This window comes from Lineus longissimus, chromosome 14 (genome assembly GCF_910592395.1).
Source record: "Lineus longissimus chromosome 14, tnLinLong1.2, whole genome shotgun sequence".
NCBI classification, from domain to species: Eukaryota; Metazoa; Nemertea; class Pilidiophora; order Heteronemertea; family Lineidae; genus Lineus; species Lineus longissimus.
Window position 1 is genome coordinate 14,444,809 of NC_088321.1, and position 12,816 is coordinate 14,457,624.

Genomic DNA, 12,816 nt, shown 5'->3' on the forward strand with positions numbered 1-12,816 from the left:
GGTTGCTCACTTTTTGGGGCGTCTGCTAAAACTTTCCAACTTTCGGCCATTGTTGGCACAGTGCATACAATGTTCAAAAGCGCTCATCACACTCCAAAATGTTCTTGGAATAGGACAGTTTTCAAGTTCTTTTTGAAAGTGTTCGAGTCAATTTCTTTCCTCAAGTCATGAGCTAGCGCGTTCCACATTCGAGGGGCATGCACTGAGAATGCCCTTGCCACAAATGATTTATGAGAGGTGGTGGCAGTTTGGGTGAGTGTGTATGTCAATCACTTTTGCACATTCAGTTATTTCGTGGTAGAGCAAGGAACCAAAGGGTGTTGACTCTGAATTGTTGAATTTAAGGGTTTGTCTTTTACTGAAATCGGAGTTAGGCTGCCCATATGGTGGGGACGAGAAAACGGACATCCATGCACACGTCCTCTCTTTGGCAGTGATAGAGCTCTAGCACAAGGCAGGGGGTTTATGCCCATTGACAGAGCCAGTAGGCCTGAAATTGGACCAGACAGGTGGATGCAAATAAGGAGCTGCCCCTTGATCAAAGCTCGTGGATGCAGCTCTAGCACAAGGCAGGGGGTGTATGCCCATTGACCAAGCCAGTAGGCCTGAATGAGACCAGACAGGTGGATCCAAATAAGGAGCTGCCCCTTGATCGAAGTTAGTGGATGCAGCTCTATCACAAGGCAGGGGGTGTATGCCCATTGACGGAGCCAGCAGGCCTGAATGGGACCAGACAGGTTGATCCAAATAAGGACCTGACCCCTTGATCAAAGTTAGTGGATGCAGCTCTAACACAAGGCGAGGGGTGTATGAGAGAGTATGGGGTGAGTTGCAAGACACAATATTGTCATCGAGATATTGTGTCAACAGTATTTATAGCTAAACATTGTGTCAGCCCCCTGTCTGTATCCAACCATTTATCCAGAATCCATGCTATTCTGACACTCTCTGACTGCCCAGCAGTGTTCAATAGCTAGTCTGCTATTATGGTGATAATGGTCGAGATCATCTATGATCTCCTCTCAGGGTTATTGGGATAATATCGGTACCGTCAATGCAACAATGTCCAATGACAAATCACTGACAGGATTCTATTATCCTTTGTGTGTTAATGATGCAGGGGCATATCTGGGATTATGAAGTGCCCCGCAAATGAGGTCTGCTTTAAAGGGAACTGGAACCGCCGAGCGATTTATTCAACTTTTCGACTTTCACCGCCCGAGAAAGTCAAACTTCCAACTTCCTATTCGAGTTCAGATTTTGTAGCTCCGCCCCCAGTGCCCGAGCATGCGCAGTTCAATTTGTTATTATTGAGAATCATGTGAGAATCACGTGAGTCATGCGATCTTTCATTCATGAGTTTTCGTTGTAAATTCCATAGTAGTGACGTCACTCAATGATTGACAGCTAGGCGCCATGTTTCATTCATGCCTCGTTCTGATCACCCGATACGCGGGAAATGAAAACGAGGTCATACGAACTGGCTTGACGGTTTCAGTTCCCTTTAAGTGTGACCTTATGCAACGACCTTCAGTAACTTGTACTGACCTTTTGCAAGGTCATATGCAACCGTCAGTGAGAACAGCTGCGATTGACTATCAAGCCAATCTGATGGAGTGACAATCTAGCTATAGAAAATCGGAGAATTAGCTCTGAGGAAATTAAGCATGTGGTGATGCAGTAATGTAATATCATACAGTGGTCGGTTAGCGTGTCCAGCGTTGGCTTTCAGCGCCATAAGTCACATGATGTGGATGAATGTAGCGCCATGTTCGTGCTTGATGGTGTAAAATCTGAGCGGAACGGTCATAAAGGTGATCATGAATGGATGGATGGTTTTCATTGGGCGTGCAAGAGTAACCAGGAAACTGATGAAATCTGCGATAATGTTTTATATTGTGGTAGCAATAGTTGGATGAATGTTTGACGACTTTGTTTTGCGCTTGGTGAACAGGTTGAATAGGTGGCGATATGAAATGGTGGATTTTGATGCTAAATGTTTGCATTTGTGTTACCAACCGACCAGAATTGGGGGGGGGTGTTGCTGTTTATTTCAATGTCTGTTTGGAGAGATTATCGAAAAAACCTTTCCTGATTAGATAGATGATCATATGAAAGACAGGTTCTAATTGCAAAATGTTCGTCATAGTTATGGTGCCAAGCCGACACAGGCAAAACTTTACCTTCATAGAATCTATGACAGAATGGGGGCAGTATTGCTTTCAATGTCAGCATTCGAAAACTGTGATCAGTGGGGGGGGGGGGGGGGTGATAGTTGTATAGTACCCCCAGGTATATGGCACGGCTTAACCCGCCGGCCATGAGGGAATTCCTTTATGGCCCAGTGGTTGGCGCGTTGGCCCCAGAGTGGAAGTTAAGCAATGTTGAGCGCGGTCAACCTTCGGATCGGTGACCGGCGCGTACAATACAATAGTGCATCGTAAAAAAGTGGCAATATTATACTATATTTCACGAGAAAAGGGAAGAAACCAGAAGCGGACAGGCATGACCAAAAATGGACCATTCAAAGCAAATAACTGACAACATTTCCCCGATCATTTTGGGCTTGTTATCTTTCTTAAATTTGCCAACGACTTGGCTACAAACTGTTCTCGAGATGCATGTTTTGAACAGACGAGTCAGTCATTAATATTCATCCAGCTATTTAATGAGTTATTGCTGGACGCCCAAACACGCTTTTACACCGATACGTGATTCAAGAGTCCTTGTCTCTATTGAGTCCTTCCCAGAATGCCCACCGCTGCAGTTGCAACCGCTAAATTATTAATCACCTCAACGAGGTCCTCAAGTGCAGTTTATGTTATAACGACGAATGACCAAATATTTTTCCAGCGTGAAATAACGCGCCGTTTTTGTCTGCATTGCTTATGAATGACTACAATGTATGGCAGGCGTTTGTAACCCATGAAATGAGTTGCTGATAATAACGTGTCTGAATGAACTGCATAGAAACTGTTTACCCCATATTTTTCTGGGTACAACCACTTGATAACAGATGTGTCTTCTAAGGGAGGTTCGTCTGTACTGTTTTGCCACAGGGTTAAGGTACAGCCTCTGGTCCAGCTATAACCTACCCCGGCCTAACGCAAGCTACCAGACATTGTCCATCATAATGAGACAGTATTAGTGACCAGAAGGTGATAATGACTTTGTGAATGATCGGTCCGTCAACGTTGACACTGAGTGTGAGTGGGAATTGAGATCCGTGGTCCGCTTTATAAACCACTGAAAGCCGCCATAATGACGATGATATTGATTGGTGATGTTTGGATTGGAAAAGGTCAGTTTGGTTAAAATTGGGGACCAAATAATGTCAGAGCTTTTGACTTTTGTCAATGATTTCTGATCATTTCTTTATCTACATGGATAAAAACCTACCTCACCTCCAGGGAGATGTCGTCAGAAAAACCTAAAAAATCTGCTATGACCTAGTTCACACTTTGTAATGTCACTATTATGATATTTGAGATGTGCGTTACCATGGTTATTAGCGATAGCACGCAGCAATGCTAGGCTAGTAATTAGCCGCTTAGGCTGATGAGATCGCAGTAAATGGACGATTTTGTCGTTTCATTACCGTGCGCCACCTGAGCTCGCCGAGTTGTTGGCGCGTCGATGTCTTCCGAGGATGGAATTAGTGCTTGTTGCTCCGGGATAATCCTCTTCAGCTGATAGTAGCTAATGACGATAAAACTTATCCGCAAAAAACTCTTGGTATTCGTTGTCTAAAGCACCTCGCAGACGGGTGATTTCTGTTGTTGCAACGGGTGATTTCTGTTATTGCAACCTGCGTTATTGCTGCGATGAGCAATAAGAGGATTGCTTGTCTGTGGGTAAAACTTGCATTCGCTTGGTATGGAATTGATAGTAGGTTGCTGTGGTTATAATTCCTTGTCACAAGAGACCACTGCAACAAGAGATTTTTGTCTCATGCGATTATGATTGCAGGTCATAGTGACGAATTTCGGTCTTGTGTTGTCGTTATAGGCATGTGTTGTTATTTTGATGAATTACCATAGTTGCACTTATCTGACAAGTACCCAAGGGGTGATGCTGACCCCCACCATCTAATTCCAGAAAAATCTTTGAAATTAACCATTAGATATTTACATTTTGATAAAAACCTTGAATTCAATGAAGAAATTCTGAAAGTGATGTCTCAAGTGCAAGGGTTTGGGGAGGGGGAAGTTATCTTTGGCGAGGGGGGTCATCACCTTTGGCGAGGGGGTCATCATCTTTGGCGAGGGGAGTCGTCATCTTTGGCGAGGGGGTCATCATCTTTGGCGAGGGGGTCATCATCTTTGGCGAGGGGGGTCATCATCTTTGGCGAGGGGGTAATCATCTTTGGCGAGGGGGTCATCATCCTCGCCCGAAGTTGGGCACAACGATAAACTTCGTATAAAAAATACTCTGGCGGAATTCATTCCTTGTGTCGTCTTAACGTCGTTGCTAGTTATCGTTGATGATTATCATGGATAATCACAGATCTGCTGATGTCTATTATTCTTGGCGCTATCCTCTTCGGCTAATAGAAGCTCACGACAATGAATCTTTGGCGGAAAAAAAATCTAACGGTATTCTTAATTTCTTCTGTCGGGACTCGTCATTATCTTTACATGTTCGTGGGATTATCGTAGATTGGCTGATGTCTCTTGTCTTGAGTCCTACTGCTTGGCTCTCTGGGTGTAATCACTCCATTTACTCTTAACCATTTCATTGCTCCACCTCCAGACTTTTTCCTAATCATGTGAAAGTAAAACTTGCGTAGAGCAGTTTATGCCAATTCATGCCTTCAGTCTAAAATTTGTAAGAAAAGGTTAGGATGAAATTGGCCTGTTGCTGCAAGATGGACATTTTAGTGAAGCCTCTATTGGTGTACATCCATACTTTAGTTTAAAACTAGTAGGGAATAAACTAGTGCCAAGTCGCTGTTTGCCATACAACTGCACAACAGTCGTTTTGATGTAGGTCACCAATCAGGTTGACTTCCAAGAAGTCACTTGACGGATCTCTCAGTCTTGTGTGTCAAGATGCCATGCTTGGTCAATCTTGGTCAAAGAGCTGGCAGAACTTGCGTGGAAGTTCGTCCAGCTGTGCTGTTGCTTGAGAAGAGGGACAGAAAACTCTGAGAACTTTCGAACAGGTCTGGTTTTAGGGCCTGCTTTGGACAAATTGCGCAGGAACTCCATACAGCTGGGATCCAGTCCCCAAGAGGAAGGACAACAAAAGTCTCTGAGAGCATTTTAATCTTTTTAAGCAATTTCATGGTGTTGCATTGTCAATTTGCCGAGCACAGGTGCCTGTTAAGAAATTGGTTCTGTCTTCAGAGAGTCGAAGTGCGAAATTCTCATTTTAGAAATTGGCTTTCTCAGTTCGTTGAAATTCACTGGAGGATAGCGGCCCATTACAATTTTGAGGAATCTCGAAAACAAGGAATCCAATGGAACGCCATGGATTAGGTCTGCAGTTCATTCTTATGTTCCACTCTAGTAATACCATTGTTCACATCGGCCATGATCTCACCAACCTGACAGAAGTATTCTACGGTTGCGTCTAGACTATAATTTCGTGTACCATGACCTGTATGATTGTGTTGTAGTTTGAATTCGTCGGCCGATCAGGCTGTCAGTTCATATCCGGCTGTCACTTTCAGACTCTTGATTCAATGAACAAAGTAATTCCCAAGTGGCGCACGATTCCACTTTTTCCAACGACCCATCAGCGAGGCACATGTCAATTCCTCTTTTTCTCATGACCCATTCTTACGTTAAATGTATTTTCTGTGTATCCATTGGACACTAATGGCCGACAATTACGCGAATCGCTGAGACGCTATTTCCCGGCCGGTTGGCGCATGTCAGCTGTCATCATCGCAGATTGTTCACCATTCGTAAAACGTGGAACGACTCGAACTGCCATCACGAATAATCGGAACCTCGTTCGCGTTAAATTGATCGTGAAATGCTGTCAGCGAATCAGAATCAATTTGTTAGTTAGTGCGGATTGAATTCACGTTTTCGCTGCAGTTTGACAGTGGAGATTAAGTACCAGGGGATCACTTAGACTAGTCCTCTGATCAAGGTCGGTTTGTTTCGACCTTGTACAATGAAATATTTCTTTCTAGTCCTTGAGAGCAACATTTTTGAAGTTTTTTCACAGAATTTGCTGTACGGCCTCCTCAACATTCAGATCGTTGCAGCTATTCCACCCAACGTTATGTTTCCGATCTGATGTGATCACCGAATAAGGAGAAAATATGATGGGGAAAAAAATACCGGTAAACCAATCAATGATCATAACAACATACTGCGTATGTATACAGAACATAGAAACTCCATCAGTGTTTCTTTCTCCGTGATGAAAAAAGGTCTGTAGAAAATATTTTGGCTCTGGGGTCTTCCCGCCACATAATGCTAACTTTCAAAACTTCATTAGTGGACACTTTTCTACTAAGGACACCGCCTGTATTAAGGACAATTGCTCTTTTCCCAAATTTGCCATTATGCTATTTTACCTCTGTAATCAGGGCACCTCTCTATTCAGGACAGTGATGTCCGTCTCAAGATACCCAAATGAAGATATTTTGCACGCTCATAAATCTTGAGGCAAATCATAAAGCTTCATCTAGTTTCATTTCGTTCATAATCCATTGTCAGATTTCATTTCAAACTACAAGTTTCGAAGACACAAAACCAAACAAGATATCGTTCTTGACAAGACGCGCAATAATACAAACGCGACAATATCATCAAGGTGCGCCGATCAATCATACTGCATCATGGGATAGCGGTTTCGTATACACGATTAATGACAGTGCATTCTGGGATATACAAGTGTATTTGACGACTGTCGGTAGCACCTGTTCGACTTACAAAAGGCGGGGTTCGGATGAAATGAATCGAAGCATCATGCTACAGGTGGCCAGGGCCTTTTTATGCAGAAAAGAACAGATCTGTTTTGATCAAACTGACAAATGTTAGTGCCTCTTCATTTTTGCAATGTGCGAAATTTTCTTGAAAAAAAAATTCAAAAAATTCGATTAATTTTTTTTGGTGACTTCTCAGGTTTTTTCGATTAATTTTTTTTCCGATTATTTCTTTTCTGGAGACAATGTTATTTGTGAAATCTGCAAAAATTAAATGCCCGTAAAAATTTGACGATTTTCAGAATATTGGTAAGCGTGGAGAAATAGGTTGTCAATCAGAAAGATTGTTGCTGACCAGACGAAAGTCATATCTGTATAAATGAAAGCAATTGGACGACTATCACTTTCACCGCAACGACACTTTTCATTTCCAATTATTTCGCCCATTTGGCCGACAGCGTCACGATCTGCACGATAAGCCGGACAACACAGGTGTTCCGCAGTGAATAATGAAGTCAAGCTGATTCGGTAATGGCATGGCGGTGATCGGTATGACGAGAATTAACCAGAGGTTGATGGGCGCATTCTTGTGGAGGTAATGTCCTGATGATCTCTGCAGATCAAATCTCACGCCACCAGACATCATAACAACCAATTTACATGTGATTTCTTCAATTTTGGGAAATATTTTTGAAAATATCTGAATGAAAGTTGTTTATATACATTGTCTGAAGACATTTTCTTCAAAAAGTTTCATGGCAATCAAAAGTTATTGTCCTGATGTCCTTAAACTTCCAAGTCTTGTATTGAAGATGTAAGGTTTCATTCCTTCATTAGAACAAATCTGCTTCACTTTTTCTAAGCTTTACCTGTTTTGGAGAAAAAGATCAAAACAGATTGTCTGCTGACAAAAAATCTCGTTGCGTAAGTCGGCAAGAAATGAACAAAGTGAAGGAAGATTGATTAATTTTAGCTTTGTGGTAGAAAAAGATAATGCCTTGTATTGAAAGAACATCTGTGTTTGGCAGCGGCAAAAAATCAACAAAAAAAAGTCATTTTTCGTGAGATCTTTTTCTACTGAATCTTGAAGTGTGTCAATAGTTGTATTTTTTGCAATCAGAATATTCAATACGTTGAAATCTGTTGCTTTTGTGCTTAGTTTGGCCCTGTGAAGAGAACATTTCAATAAAATATGTTCTTAAACACAAACAGAGCAATATTTCTTCAACAGTTTGATTTGGTGGTTGCTAATTGAGGAAGGCCATCACCAGTCAACTTACGATGACCTCATACCTCCTAATGAGGAGAAGAGTCCCTGCCAATAATATCGACAATTCTTCTGACATGGCTCAACATTGCTGAATCAGCTGAGATCCATATCTCCGATAGTTATTCGACGAATCGTAGCAGGGGCTCCAATCTCTTTGTACGCGCCGGCAAAAATCGTCTCCGCGTCTGGCGATTGGGTCATTCATTAAGTTGATTAGACAAAGGACGTTAGCAGAGAGTTCAGATTTAATCGGGTGCGTGGGACAGCACATTGTTTCTAGATTATGATCTCGGTGGCACCCTTTGTTGTGGTGCAATATCGGTCGATTTTAACCTTTTGGTGAAAATGCCCGAAAAGTCTTGAAATTTCTGACAATCTTTTGAAAGCTCATGATAAGCAACAGACTTGTACCCATGGTACTGAATGAATTTGTGATACTGGAAACTCAGTTCTATTCGCTTTGATTTTATTTTGCGGTTTTGTGAAATTGCAACTTTTGTTTACTTTTGGCATTTTGACAACAAACACTATAACTTCAATTAGATCAGCAGTGACCCACAAGCAAGCATGAAACCCAGCGATTGCCTGCTTTACCTGCAGACCAGAGATCCTTTCATTGAGCAGAATATTTTGATTGCATGTATCTGCAATTTTAATCACTCGTTTTTGCGGTGCAACATGGAGATTTGTCCCGGCGAGAAACGAACTAGTCGTTAACTTGATATCGAATCGCTCGCTGCGTATGATCCTGTCGCCACTTTATAGTATAGCAACTAGCTAATTGGTATCAATAACTAGCTCTTTCGAAATTACAGTGGAACCTCCCTTAGCGAGCACCTCTCTATTAAGGACACCCTCTCTACTAAGGACAGTAGTTTTGGTCCCAAATTGGTTATTTACATTCAATTTGACCTCTCTAATCAGGACACCTCTCTGTTAAGGACAGCACTTGTCATTCCCGAGGGTGTCCTTAATAGAGAGGTTCAACTGAAGTGTCTCCTGTTACTATAGACACTGATGTTGCAGATTTGATTGTACACCATGTTGCTACTACATCAAGTGCAGTCTCGAATTTGAATGAGTCCTCGTCCCTGCATCAAGGCGCCACTGTACGTTATGCTAACGGCTATCGATACCCTCCGCGTACCTAGCTCATGCTACCTTAGCGCATGGTCAGTCATATTGATCTCGTTGCACAGAATTAGCGTACATTGGTTACCATGGTAACATCAACTCGCAGTTGTTAATGAACTTCACATGGCTTTTGTTTATCTGACTATTTTTCTGTTCAGTTATGGTACATGTTGACATCGAGGGCCAAAGGTGTCTATTTTATATGTGTTGTGCCAGAATTGGTCGATGTGTGTACTTCTAGGTGTTTATATTGAGCTATTTGTTAAAGGGGTATGGGAACAGGCGGCACTGTGTACATCACGAATGCTTCCGAAAACACCCGAGGCCAGCTTGGTGACACCGGAGTTATCAACAGTGTAGCAATGCGTCACAACCAACGTAACGTCGCCACAACAAGCACAGTAGCCAGCGCCGTCAGACCTGTCACTTGAACAAAAACCATCCTACAATTCACATCGTAAGCCCACTGATGAGCCTAGGCGATGCAAAATAAATGAGGCGTAACGCGTCTGGAGGTCTATTTAAAAGTATCTATGCTTTAAGGAACTGTACACAGTTCTGCCTGTTCCCATATTTTCATACCTGTTTGTTAAAGGGGCCCCATATAACTCAGTTGATTTGCGGAAACCCGAATTCCATCACGTTAGCTTGCCTCATTTGTACTTTTTCATGTTATAAGCTTGTTATGGACTAGTTTTCACGAATCAGTATCTTTTTATCAGAGTCTATCATAACAAAGGTCGCACAGTTTTCACGACTTACTGTAATAGCGGGTCAAATAGCCCTAAACACTCACATGGATTTTGACAAACTGCTTTGTACTTGCGAGATCAAGGCTGATATTCGAACGAAATCATAAGAGACGAGATTGGACTTCTTCAGTGACATAATTAGATATAAAGCATGGTACACGAAACTTAGTTGCGCAAATGTCTAATCGGCTTCAGTCGCTAAAGGGTTAAGGTCGTGTATCCATAGAATCTAAGTAAATATCAGTAATAGCTCACCCCCCTGGGGGAAAATTGAAAATGTTACCAACGACTATGAACATATTTTCGTTGCAACCATTAATTTGTAATGAGGGATTCCGCCTTCCAACCCAAAATCAATGGTCGCCCGCACTGAAGACAGGAACATTCTTTGAGCTGTCATCGATGGATGATGTTCGAGAATCGATCGATATTTTCATGATGTACCATTGCCAATCATTGACATGTAACATGTTCTGGTACTTCATGATGACAGGCGGGTCATCGGTTGTGAGCAGCCGTGGAAATTTGATGAAAATATGATCTGGTTGATAAAATGAGATTTTGCGGCGTTTTGATGTCCTAGAGCAAGACACTTTACTCTATGTTGCTTCTTCACCCAGGTTTGAAATTTCAGGTTTACTGGTTTTCACAGTTATCTATGGACGGTTTTGGATGGAATTCGTGTTTCAAAGGCTCTGCGTCCGTAACAGCTTTGAAATTTGTAATTGAATTTGAATTTGTTTTATTCTTGCAGGTCAGAACACTGTTTGTGAGTGGTCTTCCCATGGACGCCAAGCCTAGGGAATTATATCTACTATTTAGGGCCTATAAGGTAAGTTAGGGGGCGCCACAAGGCGTGTTTGTGAAAACACCCCGTTTTCATCTTAGGCATGAAAAGTGTGCTCCAATCACTTGAGTCCTTTGTAGCTCAAATCAAATGAAAAAGATAGAAAGATAGAGAGATTCTTTGAAATATGTGGAGGGGGATTTTGAAAACTTTGTCAATTTTTGCTCATGTTAATGATAGCAAGAACAACATTACGAGCCCGAAACGAATTCTGCATTTTCATTTGCAATCAGATAATATGTTGAAACCTCTGCCTTGATGAAGTGTCACCTGTAGCTCTCCTACCGTGGAGGTGAAAATGACTGACGCCTCCCTGCCGGTAATAGCGACGTTATTTTGCATATGAGATCTCGTTTGGTGAGTTAATTTGGCCGCGGAGGGTTATTTAGACGAAAGTTTATTATCGGAATGAAATAATCTTGGGATGGTCTTGAAAGGATATGTCAGGGGAAAATAATAGGTGGTAAAACTTGATTAATTAGGTATTCCAGAGATTGGTTTGTCCCCCACTGATATTGGTGATTGGACTGTTCTGGCTTTTGTTTGCCCCCATAGTATGTGTTGTATTGGTCATAACCTCGAGGCAGGGCAAGAGCTGGGTCTTTCTCGGCAGATTTTGAGGAGACATTAAATTGTTTGAATTCTAATTTTAACAAAAAATAACTTGGACCCTTTTATCAAAAATTCGGTTTTGTGACGAAGTAATCCGAATTTCACATAATTATCGTTGTTGTAATTTTGGATATTTTTGGAATTATTTAAAGTCAATCCTGGCTGTTACAATCAGTGTGCCTCCTCCCCCTGCATGATGTGAAAATCGCAGAAAATTTCCTGGATATCCTGCTATGTCTTCATAGACAACTGTTTCAATTTTTGCAGAAGATTCTCTGTCGAGGTTTAAAACAACGTGCCTCTCCCAACATTATTCATAAAAGAACATTTTGATGATAATGTTTTGTGAACATTTTTTCGGAAAAAATAGTTCGTTTTGATTTCCCTAACGTTGTCTTATTGATAAATGAAAATTTATAGATGCAAAGTTTTTCGCGATAATGAAATATTTGATTGAACAAAATTTGTCATTTTGTGCATTTTCTTCAAGAAATTTGAAAAACCCTTTCGCTTGATTTCTGGCTGCATAGATCTTGAAACAAATTTTACACTTTCGATTATTGATTAGTGAACGTAATTATACATTCTTTGCTTCTCGAGACAATCTTCTGCAATTCATTCGATTCTTTACTCTGCCAATAGATGTCACTTTTCAAATCACCATACTTTTTCATTCGCTAAGACCACCAATTTCTTTTTGCAGGAAAGTCACCCTCACGTTTTCAGCCACCAGTTCCCACCGGAGCTTCACAAATGCAACAATAGGTGGCAGCACTCAAGCAAACGAATATCCGGACACCACTCTTTACATCACGTTGTTTAGTTGTCAGCATTTTTTGCTTTGCTACGCACTTGTTTCAACCTCGTTCCAAGTCTCTGATTTACACTGAAGATAATGTACTGATTTTTACTCGACCTGGAACCTGTTAAATTCCCCTGGAATGAGGTTGTCAAAGGTTTTGGTAACAATATCTGCAACTCAATTGACTTCACGAAAATGAAATTTAAGGGGTTCCGCCCATGTCCAAGGGGGTAAAAAAGTCTTCGAAATATCATGTTGCAAACGGCTTTTAAACTTGCGACTGGGTGTTTTTCAAAAAATGGTCATCATTAAAATTTTGCCAACACCAAGCTTTAAATGCTAATTTTGGAGAAATATCACATATTGTACAAGAAGACTGAATCTTAACATCAAATCGATTTATGCGAGGTAGGTGGTGCCAAGCTCTGTCCGAACAATGATAAAAAAAAATTATAAAGTGAAAATTCTGCAAAATCTATTTCTTTCTGTTGTCAGGCTCTTTGGGGTGAAAAC

At 41.4% G+C, this 12,816-nt stretch overlaps 1 protein-coding gene across 6 annotated transcripts in view; it reads left to right on the plus strand.

The window, feature by feature from the left end:
• The window catches only part of LOC135499015 (protein couch potato-like), a 145,477-nt gene that overhangs the window by 97,953 nt on the left and 34,708 nt on the right, over nucleotides 1–12,816 (plus strand). For all 6 annotated transcript variants that reach the window (XM_064789620.1, XM_064789626.1, XM_064789625.1 and 3 more), the window contains exon 2: nucleotides 10,797–10,874. In XM_064789620.1, coding sequence (XP_064645690.1) covers nucleotides 10,797–10,874 — 78 coding nt within the window. The remainder of the gene's footprint in view (nucleotides 1–10,796; nucleotides 10,875–12,816) is intronic.